The 12,569-nt window shown below is 44.1% G+C and overlaps 1 protein-coding gene across 1 annotated transcript; it reads right to left on the bottom strand.

The window, feature by feature from the left end:
- Positions 1–1,522: 1,522 nt before the first annotated feature.
- LOC127344879 (probable LRR receptor-like serine/threonine-protein kinase At2g28960) lies at positions 1,523–10,634 on the bottom strand. Its single transcript, XM_051371228.2, has 12 exons — positions 10,215–10,634; positions 9,505–10,078; positions 8,846–9,366; positions 5,818–5,962; positions 5,671–5,742; positions 5,516–5,581; positions 5,360–5,440; positions 4,410–4,573; positions 4,066–4,301; positions 3,574–3,703; positions 2,393–2,452; positions 1,523–2,312 (listed from the first exon to the last, which is right to left on the bottom strand). Exons 1-12 carry the CDS (start codon positions 10,318–10,320, stop codon positions 1,645–1,647), a joined length of 2,823 nt encoding a protein of 940 aa, XP_051227188.1. The 5' UTR covers positions 10,321–10,634; the 3' UTR covers positions 1,523–1,644.
- Between the last annotated feature and the right edge of the window lie 1,935 nt (positions 10,635–12,569).

Raw genomic sequence — 12,569 nt, 5'->3', positions numbered from 1 at the left:
CTTTGTCAAGCGATATTTTACTTATCCGAGGTTCGATCATCGGTATCTCCATACCTAGTTCAACCTTGTTACCGATAAGTACTCTTTACTCGTACCGTGATATGACATCTCTTGTGACCTAGTCACATGCTTGCAAACTAATTGGATGACATTCCACCGAGAGGGCCCATAGTATATCTATCCGTCATCAAGATGGACAAATCTCACTCTTGATCTATGCGCTTCAACTCATACTTTCAGAATACTTAATATCACCTTTATAACCACCCATTTACGAATTGACGTTTGATGTCATCAAAGCATCTATCCGGTGTAAGTGATTAACACGATCTCATGGTCGAAGGATTAGGTTACTATGTATTAAAAGCTTATAGAAAGACGAACTTAATGACTTGATCTTGTGTTATGCTTACTATGGGTGTGTGTCCATCACATCATTCTCATAATGATATGATATTGTTATTAACAACATCCAATGTTCATGATCAGGAAACCATGATCATCTACTAATCAATAAGCTAGTTTAACAAGAGACTTACTAGGGACTATTTTATATTTACAAAACACACAAGTATTAATGTTTCCGGTTAATACAATTATATCATGGGATGCAAACAATTATCATAAGCACAAAGATATAATAATAAATACTTTATTATTGCCTCTTGGATATATCTCCAATACCCTCTCCCACCCCGTCGCCTCCCAAGCGAACACCACCATCATCGACCGAGGAGCAAGCCACTCTGGTGCAGTGTTGCCCCACGGTCTCTTGTGCGGTTTGGGTTTCGGGGAGGGTGCGGAGGAGGTGCTACACCGCGTGGCCGAGTCGAGTAACTTCCCACTGAAGGCGGCGAGGGTTAGGTATGTCATGTGGTTGCATTGCCTACAATAACACCAACATAGCTCATGTACTAACTCGCACATAGCCAGATATAACAACACCATGAGACTATTGTTTTTGGAGCAACTGTTTGGATGGAGGTGACAAGTAGTGGTGAGGTGTGGTTCTTGCCGCGTCAACGACGGTGAGTCTCAGTGGTGTGGTGTCGCGGAGTTTCGACGAAGGGCACGGCTTGTGGTGCGCGCCAGGGAGGAGGGCGTCATTTGGCGCCATGGTGGCGTTATCAACAGGATTAGCGAAGTTTATGTGGATCTTAATCATGAACATTGCTTGGCGGTTCGATGGAGGTGATGACTTCTTATGGCGGTTCGGTAAAGATTGCTCGACTATCCTTTGTTGAATAAATTAATAAAGATGGTTGTATGCATCTTTTCGATGCACAGGCCGGGGGTTTCACCCTCCATTAAAAAAAGATAATACCGTGCACAGTTTTGTCATAAATGCTCAGATGATTCAGTAAAAGAAACAAAGTATTTTAAGTTGAATCCACAGCCTTGCTGGAGATATTGGGGAATGAAATGCAGAGTTCTTAAGCAGCAGTGTTTAAGAAGACTACTAGTTTTAGGATTGACTGCCAGTAAACCACCAAGTTCTAGTATGGAAAAACACGATTCGTACTTCAAATTACTAGTAGTAGCGACTAAATTGCAGTGTACAAAAAAAATCAATGACGACACTGTTAAGCAAATTACAAACATTTTCCAAGCAGATGCAAGTATAACTCAGTAGGCATTGGCCTTTCACCGTCCAGATAAGAAGTTGGTTTCTGACATCCCACCGGTATAACCTGACTGTACGGAGCTGGTCTGGTTGTTTGCTCCCGATATCAAGTCGAACTGCCTTGTAATTTCAGTATCCGTGGAGTTCTTACGTTGAGGGGACGCAGAAACTGACTGCTTTTTACTTGAAACTGCTGGTAAAAACATTCTGAGCCTTGACACAACCTCGGTCATGGTCGGCCTATCGATGGCTGCGTTTTCAACGCAGTTCATGGCAAGGTCTATTACACCCTGCAAGGAAGTAACGTCATACTGATCCAACAACACCTTGTCCACGACATCATGAATGCTGCCTTTGGCTATATTTTGGCGCACCCAACTTGGTAGGTGAACGGTCTGAGGTTCCATGATCACTGGGGGTTGGCCGGTAATGATCTCCAACAACACAATGCCGAAGCTGTAAACATCCGTCTTGACAGTGATTTGGAAGGTTGCATGATACTCAGGATCGAGGTAACCAAGAGTGCCAGCAGCCACAGTAGATATGTGTGTGTGCGCATCATTAAAAGTCCGCGAAAGCCCAAAATCAGATATTATCCCCATGAGATTCTTGTCTAGAAGGATGTTGGGGGTCTTCACATCTCTGTGCACTATTGATGGGGTGCATAACTCATGTAGGTACTCTAGTCCTGCAGTTTATTAAAACTCGTACTTGTCAACACACATGTACATACATGACCAGAAGGCAAACATCAACTAAAATGTGAACCTTGTGCGGCATCAAATGCAATATGGAGTCTTCGTTCCCAATTCAAACTACAGTCCTCTCCTGCAGGCATACATATCAAATTACTGTAAATGCCATTTTGTACTTGCATAGTGAAATAATTACTTGTTTTTTTTTGTAATTTCACATATATTCAATCTAGCAAATGATAGTTACACACTCAATGATTAACTAACTGGGGGCACTAAGATCTACTTGACACACACGCAATGATTAACTAACTGGAGGCACTAAGATCTACTTGACACACACACAATGATTAATTAACTGGAGGCACTAAGATCTACTTGACACACACACGGAATTTGGTCTTCGAGAGACCACTGTGTTTCCTTCTCTATATATCCTATATATCAGAGCATTTGTTATATACAAATCCAATTAACAAGCAATCCAAGTTTCCGAAATATTCTTTAAATAAGATACCTCTCTAGTGGTTTGTTTATTCCTGGCTTGAAGCATGTACATGTTTAGAATTTGTGAGTATCATGACACGGCTATGACTTACAATCTAAGAATGTAACGTGGCAGCCTGACAGGTCAAACTTGTTAGCTAAATACTTACGATCATTTCATGTCTTGACACTAAGAATACACAGAACTCTAAGAATGCAGCTATGGTGGCCTCATCTGTTAGTCCTATATCTGTACAGAGTAAACTATGTCTACCAACTCAATTATATTGACTATCAACAGCAACAGTTTAGGCAATCAGTTATGCCTTTGAACGAGGAAATTCAGTTTAAACACAAAAATCGTGATTGCAGGACAATGTCAAAGGTAGAGTAGTTTGATTTTTGAGTGTTTTTTTACTTGATAAGCATGTAAAGTTTTATGTTATGCTTCGACACACAATGCTTTGGTAAAATTTTGGAAGTACATGATTGGTTTCACTGGAAATCTTCAACAATACAATTTAAGGGTCTTTGTGTAGTTGTTGGTTTTGGAGGAAGTAGCAGCCTGATTTGGTCAACTTGTTTTTAAGATTGAATAGATTTTGGGTTTAATTGAATCATTTGATTTTATTGACTCAATGTACAAATGATCTCTGTGGCATCAAAATAAAACCTAGCGAAATAACTAACTGCAACTGCAAGTTGGATTTGTTGTACCTAAGTCAGCTATGCTTGACACAAACATTAATAAAAGTTGAAGAGAGAAACCTCCTCTTAAAAGCTGTTGAAGATTTCCTCTGGGCATGAAGTCATAAACGAGTGCTAGGCACTTCTTGTTTAGGCAATATCCTTGCAAAGTCACAAGATTCTTGTGGTGAACTTTGGACAAGGTTTGCACCTGTGATAAAAGATATAGTTACCAAACTTTCTAGATCTGAAGCCAGTTGCATCAATTTAGTGTACTAGCATGGTGGCCCTCACAAATATGAGGGTACGCATCATCTTTAATGTGTTCAGTATGTTAAAAATCAATCAATAATAATGGTCATTTATATTACACAATGATGATAATATGATCATGTTTATAGAAAGCACATAAGTCATGTTAAATAATGTATCCATCAACGGAAACCATATATGTATGTAGAATTTATCTCCGTTTCTTTCCATATCTTGCCTGTGGAAGTGGTTTTATGTCTTGCAAAACTAAATTTGTCTTGACAAAAATACTGATGTATGCTAGTTTCTTTCATATTGTACCTCAGGGAGGAAGTCTGTTGACTCTGCTATTGATGTCTCTTTAAGCACTTTAACAGCTACTTCATCACCGTTTGCCAGTATGCCATGATAAACAATACCGAAACCTCCCTTTCCAACAATTGACTGGAAGCTGTTTGTTATGTGATTCAGCTCTGCGTATGTGAACCGTGTGATGTCAATATGTAGGGGATTTTCCTCTTCATACATAGCATAGTCTTCATTGTCTCTTGACCTCTCTACAAAGTGAAAAGGGTTTGTTTTACATGGAAGTTTAGGTATGGAATTGCTGTATAATTTCTACCACCCTTGCCTTGATGGAAAGAAATTTAAAGTGTGTTTTTTACCTTTCCAGTGTAACTTCCAGATTATGCACATCCCTACTAGGAGACATATCAGTACCACAGGAACTATCACTGCGATGAGCAAGATAGGTGTGGTCCTCCTCTTTGTCATCTTATCTGAGCAGTACGTATCTTTGTTGTTTGAGCATACAGGATTTCCTTCTAATCTAGTGACACAATTAAACAACATAAAAAAATCATCTCAAAAGATCTCAGCTGCTCTACAAAGTTCTGATTGTAGCATGCCTCTATTTTCTAACACTACTAACTGGTAATAGTTCTTCTAAAGAACTATCCGTTCAAATGAACAAACACATGGTTTCTAAATCACGTGCAGTTAGTAATATGTCCTTATATTCCTCCCATTTTGAAAGCCTATAGATGATAAAGCTTTTATGTTACCAGATGCTAGTTCATGTAATTAAGGCATGTTTGGATCGGTAAAAATGCTAAGTCTGCTTTTACATATTTTTGTGGCACCGAAATTGGCCACCACAACTTAGTGAAACTTGCCAAGACTTTGCATATATGACAAGTGAGGCTTCTGTGGCATGGTGCTAGAAATGTGGGGTGAGTCACGAGTATGACAATAGCCAAACAGTCCAGAGAAGGCCACCCGGATGTGTTTTAACCAATGCACTTTTTTTAGAGAGAAGACCCCCTCAAGAGGGTCCCGGTTTTTTTATGAAAGCCAGACAAACACAACAAGTCTTACAGCTGTAAAAACTAGTTCAACAAAAGAAAAGGACAGGAAAAACAAACACCACCACCCGCTCACAGCAAAAAATACAGTTAACCAATGCACTTACAGTAATGTGTAAATGTTGTTGCTAGACATGGAGTTGTTTCTATGATAACCAATCTAAAATTGAGTCTATTCCTTTTAGGTTTAGTTTTTTAGTTGATACTAACAAATAATATAGTAAGGAATTGTGCAACGAAGCATGCCAAACCTTAAGTCCAGCAGACCAGCCTGAACTCGTTGAAGAATAGAATCAGGGATCGGTCCACCAAGCTTGTTATTTGACAAGTTACTGAAAATAATAATTAGAATCATTCACCTAAAATTTATACCATCATCCACAGATGTAATCAGCACAGGGACTTACAGAACTTTAAGTGACTTTAGTTGATAGTCTGGAATCACTCCAGTCAAATTGTTGTGTGATAAATCCCTGTATATGTATTGGTTCTTAGAGTCACAAAATATGTCAACATAACAATTTCATTTAGCTAATCAACAGTATGTGGTAGGCGCACTTACAAATTTTCGAGTGATGGCATGTCCAAGAATGATATGGCTAATTGACCTATCAGTCCGCTGGTAGACATATTTCTGCAAAATACCCCATCTTATTAAAAGTCGTTAGCTTAGTGACACTGTTGAGCTAACAAAAGGTTATGCTCTTACACTCGGACAATCCTCGGATTCTGGTTGCCGTTGGAATAGTCGCAAGTCAGACCTTCCCACTTATACTCTCTCGGGGAGCACGGATCTCCTGTCCAGTTTATTCTTGCCAAATTGTAGTGTTTCTTTACTGCATTGATGTAATGGACTGCAATGCAAGATTAAAATGAGAATGAAAACAACCATGACTAGAATAAATTAAGATTTATATGTTGGGCATGGGGTTATATGTATTAGTTAGGACGAAACAACAACAAGAAGTTGCATAATTATTTCAAATGCAAAGTATCATGTTTTTGTAGAACTGAATAAAGTGTATATACTACAGGAATCAGACGATACGCTGACGGCTGGCTGCCCTCGGTGTAGGATACGCCGACGGCAGCCCTCGACGTCCACCTCCCTCGGCAGAGACGGCCGTGCCGTCGGCGTAGGCCTCCTACACCGATGGTGCCAAGTAACCCTCGGCGTAGACGCCCTCGGCGCAGCGTGGCGGCGTCATACGCCGACGGCCATGCCCTCGGCATAGGGCGCGACGTGGCACGCTGAGGGGCGCCCAGGCCAGAGGCTACAATGTGTCTTCGACATGGCTCATTGCCAACTGACCTTCAGAAGACGGCTTAGGCAGGAGTTGAGTGTGCCACCTGAATCAGCTGGCTGGTAAATTCGTTTCTGTTACTTTAATTAAAGATCCTGGCAGTATCAAATAGAGCTGAAGATCCTGTGGCTGGATAATAATGATGTACCTGGCATCTTGCCGTTTCTATCTTTATCCAGGTACATCATTATCCTGCTATATATGAGAGGGGCGATGTCGATGGGCTTTATGCCATTAAGTCACGGCGCCTTTCAAAAAGGAGTCTTCTTCCCATTGCCCACCACAATGGTAGTTGAGGCGTAGAAAAGGTTCATGTCCGTGTCATTGCAAGGGTTGCGAAGACCCACCCAAATTTTGGACGGCTCTTTCCATTCCTTCCAAGGCCACCGCAAGCGAAGGGCACGGGAGAAGAAGTCGGCATTAAGAACCCCAAGGCCACCAAGATTTTTGGGCCTACAAACGATATCCCAATTGACCTTACATTGTCCACCGGAGACCTTATCGGTGCCCGCCCATAAGAAGGCTCTTTCAATTTTCTTCATGTTGTCCATAGTGCCATTCGGGACATTGAGAGATGTGAAGTGGTATATAGCTTGAGAGGAAAGGACGGATTTGACAAGAGCGGTGCGACCCGCGAAGTTAACAAGTTTCCCATTCCAAGTGGGGATTTTCCGGGCCGCTTTGTCCTCAAGAGATTGAAAGTCCGCTCTACGTAGACACCAAGGGGAGAGGGGTAGCCCAAGATACTTCAACGGGAAACTAGCCCTAAGAACCGGGGTGCCATGGAGGATATCGTCAAGGTCGATGTTGTGGTAACAAATAGGTACGACGGAGCTCTTGTGGAAGTTGGTGCATAGACCCGTAACTTCGCCGAAGGCATGAAGGATGGCGGTGAGGTTTTGCACATCATGCTCAGAGGGCGCAATGAAGATTGCCGCATCATCGGCGTAGAGGGAGGTCCTCAAAATGGCGGTACGCCTAGCAAGCTTGTGAAGCAACCCATGGATGGAGGCAAGCTCGAGGATTTGGGTGATGGGGTCTATAGCAAGGACAAAAAGGAGAGGTGACAAAGGGTCCCCTTGACGTAGCCCCCGGCCATGCTTGATAGGTTGGCCGGCCACTCCATTAAGGAGGACCCGCGATGAGGCGGTGACAAGCAAGGCGACCACCCAATTCCGGAAGCGTGGAGGGAATCCTCGTTTTTGTAGTAGGTCAATAATGTAATCCCAACGCACGGAATCGAACGCCTTTCGAATGTCGAGCTTGAAGAGAAGGGCCGGAATTTTCCTCTTGTGGAGCCTCGCAGCAAGATTCTTTACGTATAGGAAGTTGTCATGGATACTTATTTTCTTGATGAAAGCACTTTGCATCTTGGAGACAAGGTCATCCATATGTGGAGCAAGCCTTAGGGAGAGCATTTTAGCGATGATCTTGGCAATGCCATGAATGAGGCTAATAGGCCGGAAGTCGGAGATCTCCTCCGCCCCATCCTTCTTGGGCAAAAGGGCAATGTTAGCGGAGTTTAACCAATGGAAGTTGGCCACATGTAGATTCCCGAAGAGATTGATAGCTCGTCCAATCATGGTTGGATCTCCAAGATTAACTTGGACGCGGTTTTCACCATACAACATATACGCCAATACATCTCCCTTTGGGTCAAACTCTCTGAGGTCTCTCTTAATGAGGACGTGGAGGACGAGATTTCTTGGAACCTCACCGATAATGGCATCTACTCTTCTACTTCCGCCTACCATGCTCAATTCTTCGGAGCCACGCTTTCCCTGGTCGCCTCCTCGGTGTGGAAGTTTTGGGCACCGCCCAAGTATAAGCTATTTATGTGGCTTGCGCTTCAAAATAGACTTTGGACTAATGACCGCTTGGAGAAGAGGGGTTGGCCTAATGGTCGGGATTGTCCTCTTTGCAAACATGCTTTAGAATCCGTTGATCATCTCCTTGTCAATTGTCGTTACACCATCCGCCTTTGGGGCCTTTTGAACACTTGGCTTGGCATCCAACCCCTTGATCCCAACCTTTGGCCGACCACTTCTCTCCACCCTTGGTGGGGCAAGATGACCAAGCGCAAGGACGTCGCATCGTTAACCTTCCTCGTGTCTTGGGAACTTTGGAATGAAAGAAACGCTCGGGTCTTTAAAGGCAAGCAAGCGCCACCCTCCGTGCTCTTCAATAAGATCAAGCAAGAGGCTAAACTATGGATTTTGGCGGGTGATAAATGTATGAGTAACTTGATGCCGCGAGAGTAGGTCCTTCTTTTGTTTCAAGAGTGTAATTAGGTGCCTTGTAAAACTTATTCTACTTCTCCTTAATTAATGGAATAGGGCAAACCTTTTGCCCTCTTTTCAAAAAAAAAAAAAAAATCCTGCTATACGTATATTCTAAAAAAGTTGAGTGAGATTCATTTGTTAGGGATCTTACCGTCATCAGAGGAAGTGGTGAAGTTCTCCATCCGAACAAGGGAGTACAGCTCGAACGCATTGATGAGCGGTGGGAGCCCCGAGCTGGCCGTCCTGTTCAAGGTGAAGTACGCGTTTTTGTTGCTCATCAAGAACCGATTAGTTAAGAACCGATTTGTCGGGTACATGCTGTCTACCCGCATCGGCAACGGGGACACGTCTGGGAACAGCAGCTCGCTAGCACTGTAGACGTTGAACGTCCTGTTCGGACTGTCGCTGGCAATCTCGGCGAAGTGGAAGATTGGGAGAAGTTCTAGGCTCCCACTGTCCAGGTTGGGATCAATTGCCACAAAAAAGGTCATAAAGGAGTAGTTTGTGTCTAGGGTCGAGGCTTTCTGGAGGATGGCCTGCGGTACCTGGAAGCCATCAATGCTTTGTTGCCTGTTCACTGTTCTGCTAGTGTTCAGGCTGATCCAGGGGTAGGAGTGGTCGATAGTCCCATACCAGCTCTGCCAGAACCGGTCATACGGGTCTGTCGGATATCTTCATCACATACGTAAAGGAAAACAGATGAATGCACGGTACACGCTGAGCGCAAAATGAATTGAAAAACATTGAAGAAAGGCGTAATTCAGATCTAACAAAAAAAAACTACTAGTATAGAATGCAGCTTGGTCTCACCTTGTGATAAAATCAGCGGCTCTAACGCTGCCAAATCTGTACCGTTGAAAGTACCGGACAGACACGGAACTACTCAGAAATGGGTACATCGTATCTTCCAATGGCCTTAGCTCCAACGAAGATATGAACGGAGTTCCTGAACCAAAGTTTACCAGACAGACGGACACAACGTTGTCCGGAGCAATGGTGAGCACCTCCTTCCATATAGTGACTGATGGATCCAAGTTTGTCAAGTTCACCGCCTCCCAGAAATTTACTCCGATATGGAGCCCAAAAAGGAACACCGATCCGTCCAGAGTCTTGTTCAACCTATCGTAGTTGCCGTAAGTAAAAGTGGCCCTCAATAGATACTTCTTACCGGTGGTGGATGGCAGTGTGTAGCAATTTCGTGAGCCGTCAGGGAAGCTCCTCAGGGTTTTTTGCTGGTCATTGCCAGTGTCAGCCATGAACTCTGGTAAAATCTCGCGGCTTAGGCCTCCCTCGAGAAATCCACCATCAGAACTGTATGGTATTACTAAGGCGGCGTCCATGTAACTACTACTGTTTACCCATCCGCAGTCGATGCTTACGAACTCTGCACAATGGAGAGTATATGTATCAGATTCACGCATTTCAAGGTTATACAATAATCGTGACATGTGCCACTAGACAGGGAGAAGAGTTGCAGGATCTAGAGAAAAATCTAGCTAGGAGGAGATGGCTTGCAATACCAGAAGCAGACTGGCCGTAGACTTGAATCGGCGTGAAAGTGATGAGCAGCAACGCCAAGATCCATGTCAGGTTTGCACTTTCCGAGCAACGGAAGCTGATCACCATGGTACTCTCCGGTTCTTGCAATGTTTTTTTCGAGAACAGGTCTTGCAATGTTTGGAGGCAAGAAGCATCCTATCTTCTACGAACAAATTGTGCAGCTATATATCAGAGAGAAACAACTAGCACAGGTTGCTGTCGGATTCTTTTTTGCAAAAGTTTCTTTTGTATTCGGGTTGATTTGGCCTGATACTGGAATGATGAAGCCGAGGGAACAAAAGGATTTGTTCATCGGTTGGTAACATCCTCCTACTGAAGAGAATGCAACTCACATTGGTTTAAAGAAAATAAATTCAACTTGGCGTAGAGGTTACAGCTTGCAGGACAACTATCGTGCTAGTGGACAATCGCCGGGCGGTAACGTGCTTGCATCAGCGCGATGACGAAGTCCCAACAAAAGTTTCTTTTAGTCTATGGGCTGACTTTGCCTAGTTGCTCGAAAGACAATATGTAGAGAAGAAGCAAAACTGTTTTGTTCATCAGTGGCCAATTGCCATATCGTGAAAGAAAATGCAACTGGAATTGCCGTTGAATTTGCGCGTCAGCTATCACGCTATTGGACAGTTTCTCTGCAATATAATAGCGTGCTGCCCATCTGCGTGACGAAGTCCCAACTCAAGAATTCTCGTGCGTGTTTGGGCGAACAATGCAACTCGCGCGCTCATGTCGTCGCGAACGTTGATCTTTATCTGAACCGGTCTACTGTACAAAATTTATAAAGAACCGTTACAAAATGTATAATTTCAATACTTGCCAGACAGGAAGAACCGGAGAAGGACAGGTTGCACGCGGCCAGTTCGAGATACTGCGTCAAAGTCCACTTATAGGCGCATGGTAATACGCGTCCCGGGCCCCAAATCTCAAGCGTCGATTTTCATATGAAATTTCATCAGCATGTCATGCGGTAGCTAGGTTTATCGACGGTAGCGCTGGCATACAAAGGATATTTGAACTCGGTTTCAAATCTACTGTAGTTTTAATTGCTTTCTCAGCTTCATGTATCGACTTACAACAAGAATCACCTCAGCGCATGGTCAATCACTCTGCACGTCAGGTCGTCAGCGCAGCGCATGCTCAAAGGTTTATCAAATTATGAACGACTCTACAAACACTTGGGCCCTGCTTGGACGGCTTGGTTCACAGTTTTATAATAAATTCAGTGTAAAAGTTATGGGCCCTAAGTTTTCATATAACATCACACACTCTAAAACAAGATGAGTTTATAACATAGTAAATGACACAATGCAGTAACTTAGACTAATAAAATAACATATGTTAGTACTCTAAGTTTACCCATTATAATCAGCCTTAGCTCCTACAAATAGATTTAGCTTTAAACATGGAACAGTTCCATGATGGTGACTTGGTGAGAGAAAGAAATAACACCTGGTCGTTGAGGCGTTGACGCTCAAGTCGATGTGTATATTCAAGTGGAGCTGGCTTGGCGGCGGTAGTTGTGGGTTGGCCGCTAGCTGCTTGGCACCGTGGTGGTGCTGGCGGCGATGGGAATGGACTTTCACCGTCCAGTCCCATTCGGTTGTGGTGGTGGAGCAGCGGTCAGCGCCTCCTACTCCGCCAACTACCGTTCCGGCGCGCCTTGCTAGCGGTGTGCTAAAAGGAGGATCCTTTCTGCGCTTGTCCGATGAATTTGGGGGTTGATAGCAGACCGGGGAGAAATCCCTGCGTGATGATGACGCCGGTGACGCCCGTGGGCGCCATCACCTTCTTGGAGGCGTCGTCATGACCTTGCTCGTGCTCCCCCGCCTAAGGCACCGGGGGAAACCCTAGATCCATCTTCGGACCAGGCGGCAGCGCAATAGTGTCGTTCCCTCCTTGGAGGCGTGGCTTTGGTTGTTCGGGGTCCTCGGTGCGTCTGATGGATTTGATGTTTGTCCACCGCTTAGAGCGTGAGCTTTCGGGACACAATGTACACCGTTGGCGAGGCTTCTTGGTTGATACCTTCTCTGGTTTGGTTCCGATCCCGCCGTCCACTCACCATCTCTTAGGTGCTCAAGGGCGGGCGGTGCGTTGATCTACACCAACTTGGAGTCGGGGTCGGCCTCTGGGAGTTTCCTTCTTCGGGTGTGACATAGTTCAGGAGCTTGGTGTATCGGCTCCTCGATGTTCTTGGCTGGCGATGGTGCAAGGCGAGCTTTCGGTGTTTGATTGTGGGTTGTGTTGTAAGTCGGGTGTTGATACATCCCAAATGTATCTACTTTTTCAAGCACTTTGCTCAATGAATTACTCCTGAATCT

Source organism: Lolium perenne, chromosome 3, assembly GCF_019359855.2.
Source record: "Lolium perenne isolate Kyuss_39 chromosome 3, Kyuss_2.0, whole genome shotgun sequence".
NCBI lineage: Eukaryota > Viridiplantae > Streptophyta > Magnoliopsida > Poales > Poaceae > Lolium > Lolium perenne.
This window is presented reverse-complemented; position numbering and strand designations above follow the sequence as displayed.

Coding starts and splice junctions, on each gene's coding strand:
- LOC127344879 (XM_051371228.2), bottom strand. CDS start 10,320: ATGGTGATCAGCTTCCGTTGCTCGGAAAGTGCAAACCTGACATGGATC. Junction 5,441..5,515: donor CTAAAGTCACTTAAAGTTCT/GTAAGTCCCTGT, acceptor TATTATTTTCAG/TAACTTGTCAAATAACAAGC. Junction 3,704..4,065: donor CAACAGACTTCCTCCCTGAG/GTACAATATGAA, acceptor CTTTTATCACAG/GTGCAAACCTTGTCCAAAGT.